At 47.9% G+C, this 18,793-nt stretch overlaps 1 protein-coding gene across 1 annotated transcript in view; it reads right to left on the bottom strand.

Annotated features, from left to right (window-relative positions):
- The window catches only part of LOC115162460 (T-lymphoma invasion and metastasis-inducing protein 2), a gene marked incomplete in the record, with an annotated part of 102,825 nt that overhangs the window by 49,187 nt on the left and 34,845 nt on the right, over window positions 1–18,793 (bottom strand). Inside the window, 1 exon segment of the mRNA XM_029713773.1 lies at window positions 16,252–16,671. Coding sequence (XP_029569633.1) covers window positions 16,252–16,671 — 420 coding nt within the window.

Genomic DNA, 18,793 nt, shown 5'->3' with positions numbered 1-18,793 from the left:
GTAAGTGAGAGGGCGAGAGAGAAAAACAGAGGACAGATCAATAGGTTTCCATTAAACCGATGCAGAAACTGGCAGTGGCTCTAAGTTCAGTGCAGAGATGTCATGCAATTAGCCATTTAGACATCACAGGATGGAGTCGTTTCATATAATAGCCATCATAATGATGGTGTACACAAGAGGATTGATTACAGGGGGCTATTGGCAGAGTTTGCGAGGAACGTGTCTAGACGGGCGACATCTGCACAGATCTACAAAAAGACTTAGCATCATCATGATAATAATAGCCCCATTTAGTTCTAAGTGCCATCCAGATGATTTCATGTTTAGTGATGGATTAATGGCTGCCTTTACAGGCTCTTTCCAGGAGACCATCTGAGGCCCTTAGGCCAATTATCCCCTATCCACATTAACAATGAGGTTGGGGTTAGCATTAATGCTGGGTTGTGTCCTGCCACTGGGCCTCAGAAGCTGCAGTATTTGGGTTTTGGTTGCGACTCCATGTCTCTGAAGGGAAAGAGATTGTGGGCGACGCCACAGTAACACCACAGACCACAGCTGCTATACAGGCTCCACATCGCGAAGAACCACTCAAACATGTTTCAAAAGTCACAACGAGATAGACATTTCCAGTTGCTATGGTAAGGTCTGGGGGAGAGAGGTGGAGTTCTACCACTTGGAGAGCCAACAGAGTGGTGTATGTGGCTTCTGGATGCTGTCTGTCTGTCTGCTGGTGTGTCAGAGGAAAACCTTGGGAGACATTCTCCCCCAGAGACCTGACTGGGAGACTAAGGTCTCTCTGACTTGGTCTATGATGTTTGTCGGGCATAAACATATGCGTCACACACACGCCATATGTTTTACTATTCTTGTGGGGACCTAAAATTGATTTCCATTCAAAATCCTAGTTTCCCTAACCTAACCCTAAAATAGCCTTTGTCCCCAGGACAACTTTCCTTTTTTAACTATCCTTGTGGGGACTTCACACACACACACACACACACACACACACACACACACACACACACACACACACACACACACACACACACACACACACACACACACACACACACACACACACACACACACACACACACACACACACACTGGCTTTCTGACCAAGGTGGCTGGAAAAAAACATGTACAAGAAAACAGTCATTGAATTTTCCAGCAACATGTCCATTTGGAAAGAATAACCTGAGAACACCGCCAGCATAAAGCCTACCAATGTTTTGGCCAAGCAACAGAGAGCTTGGTTGTTCTACAACTTTCTGTCCACTCCTGTGGGCTAATGAGGCCATGTTTCTACATTCAGAGAGAAAACCGGGCAAAGGTTGCATAACAACCACCCTGTCTGTCCGTCCGTCCATCTAACATGGTGTGACTGGAAAGTAAAACGTTCAGTTGGCGGTTGGTGACCAGTCTGCCTCTTCACCTCAAGCCCGGTAGCTGCCGAGTGACTGCGCACTCCTTCACGGCCCCAGGCAGGGTTGTAACGGCCTGGTCAACTTTCCACAGGCCAAGCCTCGGCATGCGTCGGCCCTTAATGTGTGTGTGTTTGTTTGCAAACCCAAACGTCAGTATTTCCTCACTTGAGAGGGGAAATCATGTCTAGCAGCCAACCACCATCCGGTCGGTACCTTCTAAAATGGAATCAAGAGTAATGGACACTTCATGTGAGAGCTAACCACCACTCCAAAACACGTTCAACTCTGTACAGTGCCTCCTAGCAACAGGCTAACATACACAAAGATTTGCCTGAGCTGTAGTATTTGTAACATCGAAATGTACCATTTTTTTTTTTTAAATGAGAGGAAATAGAACAGAATTAAATAATTCCATAGTCTATTTCCATTATCAAAGCACACTGCCTTCTAAGTACATCTAGTTCTTAAAATACCTTCCCCAAACAGTTTCTTCAAAAATAATAGTAAAATTCACGAGCCAATGTGAAAAAAGACCAGAGTTGACCACTCCACACAGGGACAAGCTAACATCAGCGGCACTTCCTTACCTCTGACCTCACATGTAAGGTGGCGGTGCTCATGGGTGACAAAGCGTGGCAGAAAAGGAGGGATGGGGGCAGCAACAGCACAGGGGCGGAGGAAGGGGGTGAGAGGTCAACTCCAGTACAACAGGTCAGAGAGCTGCTGGTTGAATGAGGCGGTGACAGGTGGAACAGGGGCATGGTGGGGGAAAATGGGGGTCAGGGGGATCTCACAGGACTGACATGGTCTGTCACAGAGATTTGTACAGGAGCACCATGATGCCATTCATTCCTAAGGGATACAGGTGATGAGGGTTCGCTGGCAGCCACTGTCAGAGCCTTCCATATCCCTCATCAACAAGCTGAAGCTCGCCCGATTTAACATTCCTTCCTAGCCTGTTTAAACCATGTCAACAGATCACCAGCCTGTTGAGAAGCCCATCTCATAAAAGAACATAGCCACACACACACGCCCCCCATCCACCCATTCCTTCAGTGCATTATGGGAGTTGGAGATGATTCATTAATAGAACCATTGCTGAAACTAAGATCCAGAAAGACCCAAAACTGCTAGAGAACAAGTCAAAGCCATCAAACAGGAGAGCGTGCTGACTGGATAGAAAACAGAGAGACAGGATGAAACGCAAAATGGGGCTACAATCAATGAAGCTTGCTTGTCTCCTCTAAGACCTATAAGATCAGAAATCCCTCAGAAATTAAAAATGGCCTCTGGGAAAGACGTGTGTCCTCATCCAACTCCACGGTGGAGGGGGGGGGGGAAAAACGGGTAAAACATCGTGACACTTTCCCAACAACATTGAAAGCTCGTCCTAAAGAAAGGCCATCTTTGTCCCTTCTTCAGCCACATCCTACTCTGTGGCTGGGTGGAGCAATTGATGTTGGAGGTGGCTATATGGTTTTAACATTGGCCACATTCACCCTGGTCCGCTACTCTCTGACTCACTCTCAATGCAGAGCTTTGTGCCAGACAGATATACTGCTCTAGCTGTGTGCTCGTTGTGACCAGACCACCCGTTTGCATGTCAAACCATCTGTCCCATAGATCCCAACACCTTCAGGACAAGTTGTTTTGTATGGATGAACAGGAGAGCAGAAGAGCCACAGACAGAGGTACAGTGCTGTCTGTGTGAGAAAATTCTACACAGTATTTGGAACTGTCTGACAACAGGTTAGTTACCACATAATAATTCCAATGTGTGATCCAAGGGGGTTTACAGCTGTAGCTACATTATGTTAACGCTCAGATTGTGAGAATTTGTGGTGTTCACTCCCCACCTTCACACTGACAGAGCTTCTCAACACTGTCGCCTCGCTATACTTTGGAATTATCACCTTGACGTTGTAAAAGGAGCCCCCAGATACACCACCAGAACAAGTCTGGAGGTCTTACCCCTGCTGCTTAAGGCGTCCGCATAATTCCCATCCCAAACAGTTCGGTGGGGATTCTTCAATGAAGTCTGTTGTCATTCAACGAGAGACGATTACTTTTTTGTTTTTGTTTCGCGACTAAGATCTCTTTGGCAAAAACGACAAAATAAATGACAGATTTCTTGAGTTATCTTAGATTCATTCTGAGTATCTTGAGGAAGTGTATACCAGCGACGACGTCTCAAATAAATTGGCAAACGTTATTATTGCCGCTTTTTTCTAGTTTTTCAAGCGAAGGTCTTTTAACCCTCCTGCTGTGTTCTAGTCGAATTGGACCGATTTACAAGTTCTCTCTCTGAAAAATGTAGTTCATTTAATCTGATTGTCATAAGGTTCCATGACTGACCACACAGGGCATCTGAACACACAAAATACATTGATGATTTTTATTACATTTTGGGTGTTTTATTTAACTTTTGTACACCTGTGGTGTTCCCGGTTAAAAATGACCAGTCATTAGAAATCAATGGGTGAGACTACAATTAGTGTATAAAATTGAGTTCAGGCACATGCCCATTCATCAGATGGACACACTTCCTCTCCCAGACCCCCACATGCATGTGTGTTTGAGCGCACACACACACACACACACACACACACACACACACACCTCACTCCCCTTCTTGGCTTCCATGGCAACCCCCACGGGAACCTTTCCCAATATAATCTTTCCCCCACAGGAACCACACCTGTCGGCATTCTCAGAAACAATCGCAGCATTGTTTCAATAATATATAGAACTTTTCTCGCAGCTCTGGTACATAGCTTTTTTGAGGCCTTGCTCACAATTCATTCTGTGGCAGCACAATGACCAAACGATATACTGTATGTGAGGCTCTTGATCATATCTTTGATCATGACACTGGTGAGGAGGAGAGAGTCCTTGTTAAACTTTGAGACACAGTAGTCAGTGATAAATAGCACAATATGTTACAGTCAAAAGAATCCATACATAATGCTTTTTTAAACTCAAAAACGAGTTGTATGAGCTCAGGTCAATGAGGCCTACAGGTCATAAATAGCAAATACAAGTTAAACTTGTAATGTTCACAAGAACTTAAGTTGATAAAAAGACCTAACAACATTAGGTGATAATATATGTATTATTATGGATTCATAATCAGCTATAATGGGGCGGTTATTTTGGACCGGGAACACAGAATGAATTAACATAAAACGAACACAACAGGACGGTGAAGGGAGTACGCGAGCACACTCGTTCGGTTCGGCTAGGCGCCAGCCGAACTCATGCATGCTGACGCCTTTAGACAGTGAGGGGTAGAATGTCAGCGTGGGATTCTATTGGACACGGTGTCTAAAGGTCACTAGTGGGTAAGATGATGATGACCAATTGGTCGCGGTAGGTTAAATAACTCACTTCAGAGCTCTATGATCTTGTCTTTGTATAATATCTCTTCCTGTGGTTTGTGTTCCCCCTTAGATCCACTGGGGTGCAGGTTTCTCATCCTTTTGATGTACAGAAACGGCAGTCGAGTTAGACGACTGCAGATGGCATTAGAGGAATCTCAGCTTTCATCCTGATCACGCCCTACGCGTGGTACAGACCACAGCCCTAAATCTGCAGAGTCAGACGCGACATGCAGGCATGACCCCTAACCCCTGACCTGTGATAACACCTGGGAGATGTGGTCACACGGCTGGTCATCGTAATTCGTAACCATGAAGCTTGCTGAGACGCGTGATACTGCTGTTCCATGTTTCAGCCGTATGCATGTTTCAGCCGTATGCATGTTTCAGCCGTATGCATGTTTCAGCCGTATGCATGTTTCAGCCGTATGCATGTTTCAGCCGTATGCGCTCACTGAGAAAATCGAGACGGTAGACGCTCACTCAATTAACTACAAGATTGTTTGACACTTGTTTGATATCTAATCCGAAGCAGACGTCCAAAAAAAAGATATGGTATTTTGACATTTTGATATCCATATTTCTTAAAAAGGTGATACCATTTTTTATATGACCGTTTCATAAAATGGTAACATAGACTCACCTCAGAACTAGTGTGTGGGAGACAGTAGGCCTGTCCTCCTTCATCACTTTCAAAGATCTGCAACGAAGAGAAACACAGACTTGACTTGTAAAAATCCCCTTAGTCATCTATTAAACAGCAGTGACCCATAGCAGCAGACGTATTACACACATATTATTACTATGAAGCTAATTAAAAAGTGAGCAGCGAGAGCCTGGTGCTTTGATATCATTTCCATGGAGGATGGAGCAGAGGCAGCCTGTGGGGCCCCAGAAGAAGGCCGTAATAAGCAGGGTGGAGACACAGAAACAGGACCGAGGCTAATAAGACTTGTGTGTGGCAGGAGAAAGAGAGAGGGAAGAGATGAAAGGAGAGACCGCACACCAGGGCAAAGAGGAGGGTGGGGGACACCTCTCCCTCTCAAGATCTCTTACTCTAGCTCCCTAGCTCTTATTCCACACTGCTCTTTCCCACCTGGACAGAAGGAACGCCTATGTGAGAATGCTGTTCATTGACTACAGCTCAGTGTTCAACACCATAGTGCCCTCAAAGCTCATCACTAAGCTAAGGACCCTGGGACTACACACCTCCCTCTGTAACTGGATCCTGGACTTCCTGACAGGCCGCCCCCAGGTGGTGAGGGTAGGCAAGACATCTGCCACGCGAACCCTCAAAACGGGGGCTACGCCTCTTCCCCCTCAGGAGGCTGAAAAGGCACGAGCCCTCAGATCCTTAAAAAGTTATACGGCTGCACTATTGAGAGCATCTTGACTGGCTACATCAATGCTTGGTATGGCAACTGCTTGGCATCCGACTGCAATGCGCCACAGAGGGTAGTGAGCGGCTCCCTGCCATCCAGGACCTCTATACCAGGCGGTGTCAGAGGAAGGTCCTAAAAATTGTCAAAGACTCCAGCCACCCAAGTCAGACTGTTCTCTTTGCTACTGCATGGTAAGCGGTACCGGATCGCCAAATCTGGGACCAAAAAGCTCCAGAACAGCTTCTACCCCCATAGACACTCACTGGACTCTACCCCCACACTGCACTGACACCCCAACAAACACACCATACTCTATTATCTATCCTGATTGCCTAGTCATTTTTACCCCTACCTACATGTACTATTACAACAACTAGCTCGTACCCCTACACATTGACTCGGTGCCGGTAGACCTTATATAACCTTGCTATTGTTCTTTTATTGTGCCGCTTTTGCTTTCGTCTTACTTTTTAACTCTGCATGGTTGGGAAAGGGCTCGGAAGTAAGCATTTCACGTTAAAGTCTACACGTGTTGTATTCAGCACATGTAACAAATACATTTTGATTTGGCCAAAGCCACATTCAAAGCCTCTATGTGAGTGCATCTATTAGAATACTGTAAATACCATAGTATATAGACAAACAAATTAGAATACTGTAAATACCATAGTATTCTAATTTGTTTGTCTATATACTATTAGAATACTGTAAATACCATAGTATATAGACAAACAAATTAGAATACTATTAGAATACTGTAAATACCATAGTATATAGACAAACAAATTAGAATACTATTAGAATACTGTAAATACCATAGTATATAGACAAACAAAATAAGGATAGCAATTCAAATTATACAGGAACTTATCTAAACCACGTTACACACTTGATTAATGCAACAACTCACAAATGTGTGGCTATTTTAAAAGCCTTATAATATCTTTCCTGGGACTAGTATGTGTCGTCAAAGTAGTGTAGTTAGCCCTCTAGGAAGGGTGACGACTGATAACTACTCTCCTGTACTTCAACCCAGCTACACCTAAACACTCCGCCTCGCTACAGATGAGACTCCGGTGAGAAATGAACACGGCAGTAGTTGTGACACACACAGTACTCCACTGACCTCTGTCTACCTAACCCGTGCTGTGTGCAGCGCGGAGCAGACCCTGTTATAGTAGGTGGAAAAACCACAGGTTGACTGTTGTAAAGCCAACTCCTTTTAGGAATCTCAAACCTCCTCGGTCTTGTCTACTGCAGCTACTGAAACCTGGCCAGCTAGCTTCTAGCGTAATGCTACACCCTCTTGTCTAGCAGAGAGGGGAGAGGAGAGGGCCTGTCCTGTGCTGTGCTGAGGGAGAGGTTCTGATTTTGGAATGACCAACCAGAGTAAATTGGATTTTGGCTTAGTCAAGGGAGATGACTCAATGTGACGTGGGAGGTGACTAATGTTTAGAGTATAGAAGTAGAGAAAGAGAGAGGAGAGAGCCAAGGAAAGAGGAAAGGGGATATGAGAAAGAGAAAGTAAAGGAGTGAGAGAGATCAGCCTGCTGTCTAAAACCCCTCTGTAATAAACACGTGTGACGTCACACAGAGGCTCAACTAGTCTCTAGGAAAGATGGGAAACTTATTCTCACACCACGCCAGCCCCGCCCGCACCACGCCAGCCCCGCCCGCACCACGCCAGCCCCGCCCGCACCACGCCAGCCCCGCCCGCACCACGCCAGCCCCGCCCGCACCACGCCAGCCCCGCCCGCACCACGCCAGCCCCGCCCGCACCACGCCAGCCCTGCCCACACTCACACAAGACAGCAGATGTACCTGAGTCATCCCTCTACAACCCCTTTGAAGCAATTAGCCTCTCTTAATGGGAATCAACATCACAGAGGCGCAGAAAAGTATCTCAACTGGAGTGCAACGCTTAGGAGGGAACCCTGTGAAAAAGCGTGGAGCTATTTAATATTTTGTGGACTTACACAAACCATCTGTTTGTCGCTGCAGGGCTCGGTACAGCAGGCTGCAATTTACCACATATGGCTTTTAATAATTCATGCTACATCACTGCTCCAACTCGCCCTGCGCCACCCCAGCCTTCTGCGCTGTGAAACCAAACTGGGTCTCATTAGCTAACCCGCTAGAGCTCCCAAACACACCTTAAAACATCATATACCACCACACACACATATACTGTGGCCCCCCGCAGAGGGGGAGGGGAGAGTACTGGGGGGAGCAGGGAAGACCCTGCTGTTGGCATTAAGGACACACGGCCTCCTCTTCTGAAGAGGACTAAGGAGGATCAGGGGCAGGAAGTTAGCAGTGTCCACAGTTTAGACGGTTGCTTCATGATCCGTACAACCACAGATCCACCAGTCAGTCAGCTCCAGCGAGAGCTGCGACACGGCGGGAGAAACGCTTACGAATCGTCAACAGTGAAGCCTCCCTCACAGACGCAACTCAAAGCCGAAGACTACATCAGAGGAAAGGTCGTAGCGGTGTCCTCAAAATATTCACCTACTTCAGTCTAGTAACCACAGCATTATCTAAAATCCATGGGTTTTCCTAATAGGCTCGATCATGGGAACCAGGTCTTTTCCTCGTCTTGAAATAGACCACCTACTGTCCTGACTCTCCTGGGCAGTACCTTCAGGGTAGAGGGGGGTGGACTGAAAATATCAAGAAATAATGAGCCTGTGTGGAAGTGTAATTACTAACCTGAGAGAATTTACTCCCCCTGCACCTGTGGTTGGAATGCTCTCTGTTTACATAGAGTGGATTATGCACTAAATACTCAGAGAAAAATACGAGTTTAATAAACAAAATCTCATTGGATGGAGGAAAAAGCACACCAGGGTCACATTTGAACTTTCTCCAAGAATTGTGAGAAAGTCTTGATTTGATTTCCTTGCAGGAGTGTTATGGACTTAGTGGGCCAGTGTGTGTGTTCAGTGTGTGTTCAGGTACTGTACCTGTTCTGTAGACGGCCTCTTGTCGCGGCCCTTCTTGGTGAAGTTGTCGAGGCCTTTGAGGGAGGAGAAGAGGCCTCTCTTGTTACGTGATCTCTGGCTCAGGGACACGGAGCGCCGCCTCAGTGTGGCCTCGTCCCTGGAACAGATCTGACGACATAACAAGCCGTCAGTGCTAGGATCAAACGCAGCAGCGAGACTTACAGCGATCAACCTGCTTCAACCTCAGTCTCCTACAGCAATACACCACCGATGCGCGTGTCAAAGGGTTACCTTTGAGAGTTTATGCCTCAACTGAACATCTTTAGCTACTGTAGAAAACCTTTCGTGCCAGACCAGACTTCTAAACGACAAACTCTGGTCAGCTAGAGTACTTTCTCTATCATTTGGATAGACAGCCCTGCCCCTCAACCTGCCATTTGAAGGGCCTCACCAGTGCGTGGAAGGAGGACACAGAGAAGATACCCAGGCGTCCCAGGGCAGTCTTGGAGGGCCGGCTGGCTGCAGCTAACAGGCTCTTGGGGTTGGGCAGTTCGCCGCCCTGCAGGCTGGCCAGGTAACAGCGCATCCTGAACAGGTCCATGTTAAACTTCTCCAGGTTCTGCTCCCACTGCTGGATCTGTAGGGAGAGAGGGAAGGAGGAGTGGTGATAAGGGACAGTTGGAGAGGTAGGAACAGGGAGGGAGGGACAGTTGGAGAGGTAGGGAGGTGGGAAGAGGGAGGGAGGGACAGTTGGAGAGGTAGGGAGGTGGGAAGAGGGAGGGAGGGACAGTTGGAGAGGTAGGGAGGTGAGAAAATGGAGGGAGGGACAGGCAGAGAGGGGAGATAGGGAGGGGGGGATAGTTTAAGGTGCATTCCATCAAACTGGGATTGCTTACAGATGTGGTGGTAGGGGTGGGGGGGCACAAGCTGCTGCTGGGTGAGGGCAGGGCATTAAGGTTGATAATAGTGAGGGAGGGTTGTGGAGCGGGGGTGTGTGTGTGTGTGTGTGTGTGTGTGTGTGTGTGTGTTTAATGCCGTCTCCCTTATTCTCTGCAATAAAAGTCATGGAAGGGAGGTGCCAAGCACCAGACTACCATATAACCCTTCCCCCCTAAATACACACAGCACACTCACCAACAAGCACACGCACAGAGAATGAACACATGCCCTTTTCTCACTAAGTATGAGAGGGTGCTTATTTTGTTAGCTTCGGAGGTTCACTTTAACGAGAAAACCGTGGAGTTAAACGACTCTCTATATAATTGACTTTAATAGTGCTGGTCTGAGGAGAGTTCATTTACAATACAGAGCAGTATGAAGTCCTCCCATGAAGGCTGATTCACATTGATGGAATTCTGCATGGTTGGGAATGACATGGGGAGGGGAGCTTGTCTGAGCCTAGAACATTCCACCATCACAACAACAGGACTGTAAAGACCAACAATGAGCCTGCTGCACTATGCCGTGTGTTCAGACGGCGCTAACACACGTAAAGTTTCAGCCCAATGACATGATCAACATCATGCCCTTCGGGAGCCAATGTGATCCCGGTATACAGACATCTAGTGTATGGGCGTGTGTCATTAATATAGTGTCCTCCCAGGGTCAGAGTCTGGGCAGGGCTGTGTTGTCCTAACCGTCATGCTTGGTAAATCAGCTGAGATAACCCTGTATCCCCATGGCTTCTCTAAAGCCATAACCATGGTGTATTCTGGGGGACAGGACAGGATACAAAGGGGGAGGAGGATTAGGGTTTGATAGCTGATACTGTTTAATATTGGACACTGCATAGCCACAAATGGAAGGTCCACACTCAAATGTCTGATTGATTCTGCCAGGCAATGTTAATCCGTCATCGTATCAAAGCAGCATGGCCATTATCGGATTGAGAATCAGAGAGAGGTATGTGTGTGTGTCTCTGTGCAGCTGGCAAAACCTGGACTAAGGCAGAGAGAGACGCTATCATCACTGTGAAGGCATGCTGCACCCATCTGGCTTTAGAGAAATCCTACCTAGTCTCTATTTAGTCCCCTATCAGGCCCATTAAAAAAAGGCAGGAATGGGCCTTCCCTTAGATACAGCCTCCTTTGACTTTCCTCTCTCTCCCCTCCTCCTCCCCCTGATTAGAACTTCACTATGGAGGGGGAATAGAGAGAGTTCAAAAAAGGTCTGCTGGCACTGATTTTGAGAAGGGGGAGGGTAGACATCAAAGTGCCCCTTTGTAGCACCCCCTGCCCTCATCATCAGCCGTGGGCGCCCGACTCGGGGCCTAACCCCGCCCTTTCCCCTCTGACCCCATCATTGGCTCCAGACTGCTGTGTCTCTCTGTCCCGAGGTGCTGTGATAACTAACGTGAAACAGACACTAAGTCAGCGGGGAAGACAGACACTGCCCTCCATGTCATTCCCATGAGCCATTCACCTTTTTCACCGCAATGTTACCTCATCGCTGAGATTAGTAGGAAAAACGTGCGCGTTCAGATGTTGAGCTCTCATGTCTTGCAGTGGAAGTAGATTCCCTATGAGTCTGATATAGACTCTTAAGTAGGTGGGGAGGTGATAAGCTAATCTTTAGCCATCGCCGTTACATGTACAAGACAGTTTTAGCTGTGGGGAGAATCAGTGATCGGTTCTGGTTTCTCTCCTCAGTCAGGCTGTTTACAGGGGATAACACATGTTGAGAGCCCATTGAACACAACATCTGGATTCCCAATATGAATGCAATGGGAAGAAACAGCCTGCCTCTCCTCTCCCCTGAGTATGTGTTTTGACGGCCACTAGCTACATTTAGGCCACTTCCACCGCTTCCAGACATAAGACATGGGGTTTTAGTCGCACGGTGTGATTCACGTCACGTATTTTTAGGGCTGCTAGACTCCCAACCAAACAACCTGAACAGAACAACAGGACGTTAAAACAACAACGAAAACATGTTTCTTTCAGGGACACTAACCAATACTTCCCTGTGACACCAAAACACAAAATCGCTATAACAACCGCTGATCCTCATCATCCTCCTCCTCCTCACCTGGTTCTCGATGGCCTTCCTGTTCTTCGGGTCACTGACGACGGACAGCTGCAGCTCAGCCATCTTCTTCATCTTACCGTCCATGTCTACCTTCTGCAGCAGGCCTCTGATCTGGCTCTTCAGCAGACGTACCGTGTCCTCCTTGCCGTGGCGCTTAGCGAACAGAGAGGCACTGGCAGAGTGGATGGCCGTCACCCAGTTCTCCATGTCTGTCTGGTTGCTGGCCTGAACACACAGAGGTGAAGGTGGGACATTAGATGATGGAGGTTTGAGATTAGACCATAAATGTACAAACTAGATTATTACTGTAAAATAATCTGTTCTCAACGGTTTATGAGATGGTATGAGCGCTGCAGGACGCAGCGACGATAGTGACGTCATGAACGACATGTTAAGGGTTGGGCTCTAAATCCGGATGATTGACAGCTCTAACGCATATTGTGTTCCTATACTCACGGCATATCACCACAATATCAGATTTCCCCAATCTATGCGCGATTACGTAACTTCAGTCAATACAGTCAAACTTGAAAGGCTAATATACCTCGACAAAACAAACGATCAGAGGACATGGTATGGAATCTGAGGGAGGTGGAGGAGTGACTCGTGCAGGACACAATGAGAGAGAGAGCACACAGGGTTCTACAGTGCTCCAGTTTCTAACGTCAGTGGTTTCCTGACCTCTTAAGACTCTCCAGAGATGTTAAGTCCACTTCACCATTTTACTAGCTTTACCCCGAACACCACAACTGGGATTTCATGCGCTACACTCAGGAAAAGCTCGTAAACGTGAGAGGGGCGAGTCAAGGCCTCAAGAATCTCTGTATCCAACAGAGAAAATAAAGGTCAGGGAGTCAGATGCTCTTCAAAATATGAACACAAACAGAAAGCTTCCAGCTGGAGTTGAAATCTTCTCCATATAATCATTTACGAGCTAGAATCATTAACTTGGTCTACTTGATTATACAGTCTAAAAATACACAACAAGTGTGTGCGAGCGCGTGTGTGCAAGTACACTTGTAAAACATCTCCATCCACTATTATACAGCCTGAATATGCTGAATAGCGTGTTTGTTCGACATTGTTTAGCTCACACTAGGGATTCATATTTTCCTGAAAATCTACCAAATTTCAATACCGGGAGCAATTCCTATTTCTCCCGAGAGTCACGGGAAATACAGCAGAAATCGGAAGTGCACATTAACAGCTTTTAAAACCAAGATGCCAGAGCTCTCCTTGTCGACTTGGCTGCGTCACTATGTAAAGGTTTCAGAGCAAATGAAAACGATATTTAGTCATTACAGAGTAAATAACTTTGTTCGCCAACTACATTGTTGTGAATTATGAAACAAACCATTCAGAAATTCTGAGCGTTGACATGTTCCTCAATTAATTCAGCGCATTTCTAACACACTGCATCTCAGCGCAAGAGGCATCGCTGCAGTACCTGGTTCGAATTTAGGCTGCATCACATCCGGCCGCAGGGCGTCGCACAATTGGCCCAGCGTCGTCCGGGTTTGGCCAGGGTAGGCCGTCATAGTAAATAAGAATTTGTTCTTAACTGACTTGCCGAGTTAAATAAAAGGTTACAGCAGGTTCTCTTGACACGGAGCGTGCTCAAGACTTACAGAGCGCCTCCCGAGTACAGCGTTGTCGAAGCATACAAACTTTGTAACGGCAGTCCAAAAAAGTCAAATGGCCAAAGTTGCTAAGCTTGCTAGATTAACCTCCTTCAATATGGGGAAATATAGTTGACGATTATACAGACAGCAGATCAGCTCATGAATAACAGGGAGATGAAGAGTGGACATAGTTTAAATATCAAGGTATCTTAATGAGGAACAACTCCGTTTTAAAAATATCCATTTCTACTCCCATACCGTTGGTTGATCACACATTCTCTACTGACGTTCTCATATGGGCAGGAAGTACGAGACGGTACAGAAAAGTGGGAGAAACGTTGTCGCGGTATTTTGACACGCAACCTATGGATTACAAAATAAAGTGAGGAATTTCCATACGAGACAGGAGTCAGGATTTGGGGCTTCAGTGGGACTGGATAGGAAAATAGCCTAAGGCTCTATGACAGGAGACGATAACATTTCTGATGCATCAGGGAAAATTCGAACAGACTTCATGTCTGACAGAGATGCCCATGTAGTGGATTGTGCAAAGACCTATCAAATGTGGGACTGTCTGAAGGGTCACAATGTCAGCTCAAAGAGGCACACGTTCTTTTATAGGCTATACGGAGAGGTTTCCTGTAGGGTTCAGTAACTGCATTCTGGTTGCATGTGTCTATTATGCGTGTGCTTTGAATTTATGGCGACTTTGTGTGAAGTAAATACGCTAGACTAAAGGCTTCCATGAAACAACCTGTTTGGATAATGTACCACTACATTATTTTGCTAATCTGATGCTGAGCGTGTTGTAGATGTTGTGGAATTGCATTCATTCTGACATTGGAGGGGAAATGTTCATTTGCCGGGTCTTGTCCTTCTATTTGTTTTCCCATGGGAAATGTGAAGAGTGTTCCCAGGACAGTGCTGGAATCCCGGTTACCCATGTTAATCACAAAATGGCACAGTCAGTGTAATCTAGCAGCAGACAAAACCACTGTGGACACGTCACCAGAACACGTTCTGCTTGACTGGCCAAGCAGGAAGAGGCTATCAAACCACGTTAGCTGCCCCAGCAGCACAGGACACACGTTCCTTACAAGGTACACAAAACATTCCCCACTAAGTAACAGCTTCTGCTCCTTAATTGTGTGTTGAATTAGCTGGAACACTTAGCTTGACAGGGAGCCGAGCAGAGCGATGGGGGAAATCCGACCGCCAACACCACGACGTGCTCAGGGAGCTAACGCCACGCTAACGCCACGCTAACGCCAAGCTAACGCCAAGCTAACGCCACGCAGGCAGTAACTGTGGAGGAGTGACCTGCTAGACTGAGCAATACAGTTCAAACAGTGGTAGTATGACCTAGTGTGACCTCTGTGAGCACATGGCGACGTACTGTATGTATACAAAACACGTGGATTTTTTCCCCCAGAACAGACAGTTTAGCATCTACAAGCATCTACAGCTTCTCCGGCATCTCCATCAATTGTGAGAACTACTGTTGGCATGGACAGTACTTTGTTCAGTTTGGAGAGTGAGGTAAGTCGGCACGCCTCACCTGGAAGAGGTAGACATCGCCGTAGTTGTTGCTGAGACAGAAGACGTTCTCCTTCTTGGGGTGCTCAGGAACGGCCTGGACGATACTGTCCTCTGCGAACAGGGCGTAGCGCGGAGACAGCTCCTGCTCTGGAGAACCCTTACCATAGAACAACAAGGTACAACCTGCAGGGAGAGGAAGAGGATGGTTGTTAGAGGGAGGAAGCCCACACCTCAGAAGAATGACCTCAAACTGTCATTTGCCTCTGCTGATCTTGAGTCATTTTACAGTAAAGTGGAAGGAAGGCTGAGGGTCCACATACCCATTTAGCACCTGGCCTGAGGTTTACCCATTTAGCACCTGGCCTGAGGTTTACCCATTTAGCACCTGGCCTGAGGTTTACCCATTTAGCAGGTAAATACACCAGAATAATTCCCTGTAAGCTTTTAGGATAGTGAAGAATCAGTCTATGGTAAATGTAATGCACAGGCTATGTAAAGGAAACCACATGAAGCTGCTGTCCTCACTTAAGTGATACGTCTGTACTCTCTTCAAGAGAGTTTTACTTGAACTTTAATGTGATTTAAAGTTTGAACCCGTCCTTCCCGTCTGTCTCCCAGCGTCAATTACATTTCAGTTGATGTATTCCATGATACAGTGGTCATATCAACTGGACCTGAAAATTGGAACACTCTCTGACCTTCTGTTACCCTCTACACTCCTCACACCTTTAACTCACCTTTCAATGTGACCCAACCTAGAGAGCATCGAGCCCCACTCCATTTCAGTCAGCTATTCAAGGTCCAATTCATTTCTGATCGACTGGACCTTAGACGGCAATGTGCCAAACCCTGTTTCCCTCTGCTCACCCACCCCTACAGTACTCACCTTTCAGGGTGACCCAGTACTGTTTCCACTTCCTGCGTGTGACCATCTCCAGCTTCCTGTCCTTATGCAGGGTGAGGAGGGGTTTGAAGGACAGCCAGCCGGCCCTGCGTACCACCCCCTGCTCCTTCTCAAACAGCAAGTCCAGCTGCTCCAGAGAGCCCCCTGCAGACTCACTGCTGCTCTCCCCCTCTTCTGTCCCCGTAGACGGGTCTCTCCTTTCTCCAGCTCCCCCTCCTCCACTACTGCCCTGTCCAGTCCCTGTCTCCAGCTCCCGCATGAAGTTCTCATAGATGTTCTGACGAAGGGCATCGTTGCTGTGGTGGAGGGCCCCTGCCGACTGGGCCCGGGAGGCCCCCACACCGCCAGGGTACCACAGGCTGGATACTTGGGAGGGAGAGCTGGTGTCAGCTGTCAGGCCGTCCACTCCACTGTCAAAGACCTCGCTGCCATCCTTATACCGGGGCTCCTGGAAGCACATAGAGAGAAGAAGAGGGTAGGGAGGGGGGGTGGGACGAGGTGAGAGAGTGAGGAGAGGGTAGGGAGAGAGGGTGGGACGAGGTGAGAGTGAGGAGAGGGTAGGGAGAGAGGGTGGGACGAGGTGAGAGAGTGAGGAGAGGGTAGAGAGAGAGGGTGGGACGAGGTGAGAGAGTAAGGAGAGGGTAGGGAGAGATGGTGGGGAGAGGGTGGGACGAGGTGAGAGTGAGGAGAGGGTAGGGAGAGATGGTGGGGAGAGGGTGGGATGAGGTGAGAGGGTAGAGAGAGATGGTGGGGAGAGGGTGGGATGAGGTGAGAGTGAGGAGAGGGTAGGGAGAGAGGGTGGGATGAGGTGAGAGTGAGGAGAGGGTAGGGAGAGAGGGTAGGGAGAGAGGGTAGGGAGAGAGGGTAGGGAGAGGTGAGAGAGTGAGGAGAGGGTAGAGAGAGAGGGTGGGATGAGGTGAGAGTGAGGAGAGGGTAGGGAGAGAGGGTGGGGAGAGGGTGGGATGAGGTGAGAGTGAGGAGAGGGTAGGGAGAGAGGGTGGGGAGAGGGTGGGATGAGGTGAGAGAGTGAGGAGAGGGTAGGGAGAGAGGGTGGGATGAGGTGAGAGAGTGAGGAGAGGGTAGGGAGAGAGGGTAGGGAGAGAGGGTTGGATGAGGTGAGAGAGTGAGGAGAGGGTAGGATGAGGTGAGAGTGAGGAGAGGGTAGGGAGAGAGGGTAGGGAGAGAGGGTGGGATGAGGTGAGAGAGTGTGGAGAGGGTAGGATGAGGTGAGAGAGTGAGGAGAGGGTAGGGAGAGAGGGTGGGATGAGGTGAGAGAGTGAGGAGAGGGTAGGGAGAGAGGGTGGGATGAGGTGAGAGAGTGAGGAGTCCCACAAGAAAAACACTTCAATTCCTGAACCTGGCACTCTGGCGACTAAAGTTCTTGAGACTGAGACAATTTAATTGCGTCGGTGAGGGCACCCTGGTTTCCTGACCCCAGTAGAACACTACTTCATGGGAATGAACTCTTTCTCTTTCAGGGGTAATGAAAGCCCACCTGCACTCCAATAGATTGCAGCATCTGGTCTCCCCTGGCAACTGAGTTGAGTGCACTTCAAACACAGTGTTCTGATGCCCTTCCCCAGTCTCGCTCAGTCTACCCCCTTCCTCCCAGCTGTCAGTCAGTCTCCCTTTCTCCCTCAGTCTCCTCTTTCTTCCAGAAGTCTCCCCTAATCACCCCTTTCCTCCCACCTCTCCCCCAGCTGTTTCTCATAAAGACCTGGACTGGCCCTGAGAGGCTGGCTCTGGAGCCCAGCTGGAGGGGAACAAGAGCTGGAATTAGTCCTGATTTGGGTTGACTCGTTGAAAATGGGCTGTGATGCCGTGATTTGGTGATATATGGATCAATGAGCCAACTGGAAGCTGTGAGTGATTAAGTGGTCTTGGTGAAACAAGAGAGACCCAGCGGAGAGCTCCAGACAGGAGCAGAACAAGGCCAGGGTGGGCCCCTGAACGGTCTCTGTCCTGGACTCCAGAGTCACCAGAGGGAAAAGAGACCCAGTGAATGTATCAGCATGAAGCTATAAAAACTCTGAATGGCTCCAATTAAACTATCCAGAGCTCAGTTGGAAGCATCACGCTCCAACATTTGCCCATGAAGAATTCACAGTTTGAGTCAGAACACTGAAAGAGACCATTTATCTCTAAAAATATCCCTCTGCTCATTACTAATCTGTCCTGAAGGCCAGGGTTGCCTAATGCCTACAGAGGACACACATTTGAGGTAGGGTGGAGTTTAAAGGAGAATGGGGGCTTGAGTGTTACTCGGATTGACCAGGGTTTGGTGGAGAGTTTCTCATGGACCTATGAAGCTGCGCTGGGAACCAGAACTTCAAAAACCACAGTCCTCCATAAGCCCTCCTCCTTCTCACTGAAAAGGTCAACAAGTTCAATAGTGCAGGGAAGCTGTGAGTCCTAGGTCTCTTCCCAAACCCAACACATGGCAGGAGATTATTAGGGTTTAAGTGAGGTCTAGTAGTTTAGAGTGAAAGATTTACCCCCAACGAGGGTCAAACCCAAATTAATGAGCACATATCCTTCTCTGTGCTTCAGGGAAGTTCTTTTACCTTCCC

This window comes from Salmo trutta, chromosome 25 (genome assembly GCF_901001165.1).
Source record: "Salmo trutta chromosome 25, fSalTru1.1, whole genome shotgun sequence".
Lineage (NCBI taxonomy): Eukaryota > Metazoa > Chordata > Actinopteri > Salmoniformes > Salmonidae > Salmo > Salmo trutta.
Note: the sequence above shows the minus strand (reverse complement) of the source record. Positions and strands in the feature narration are given on the sequence as shown.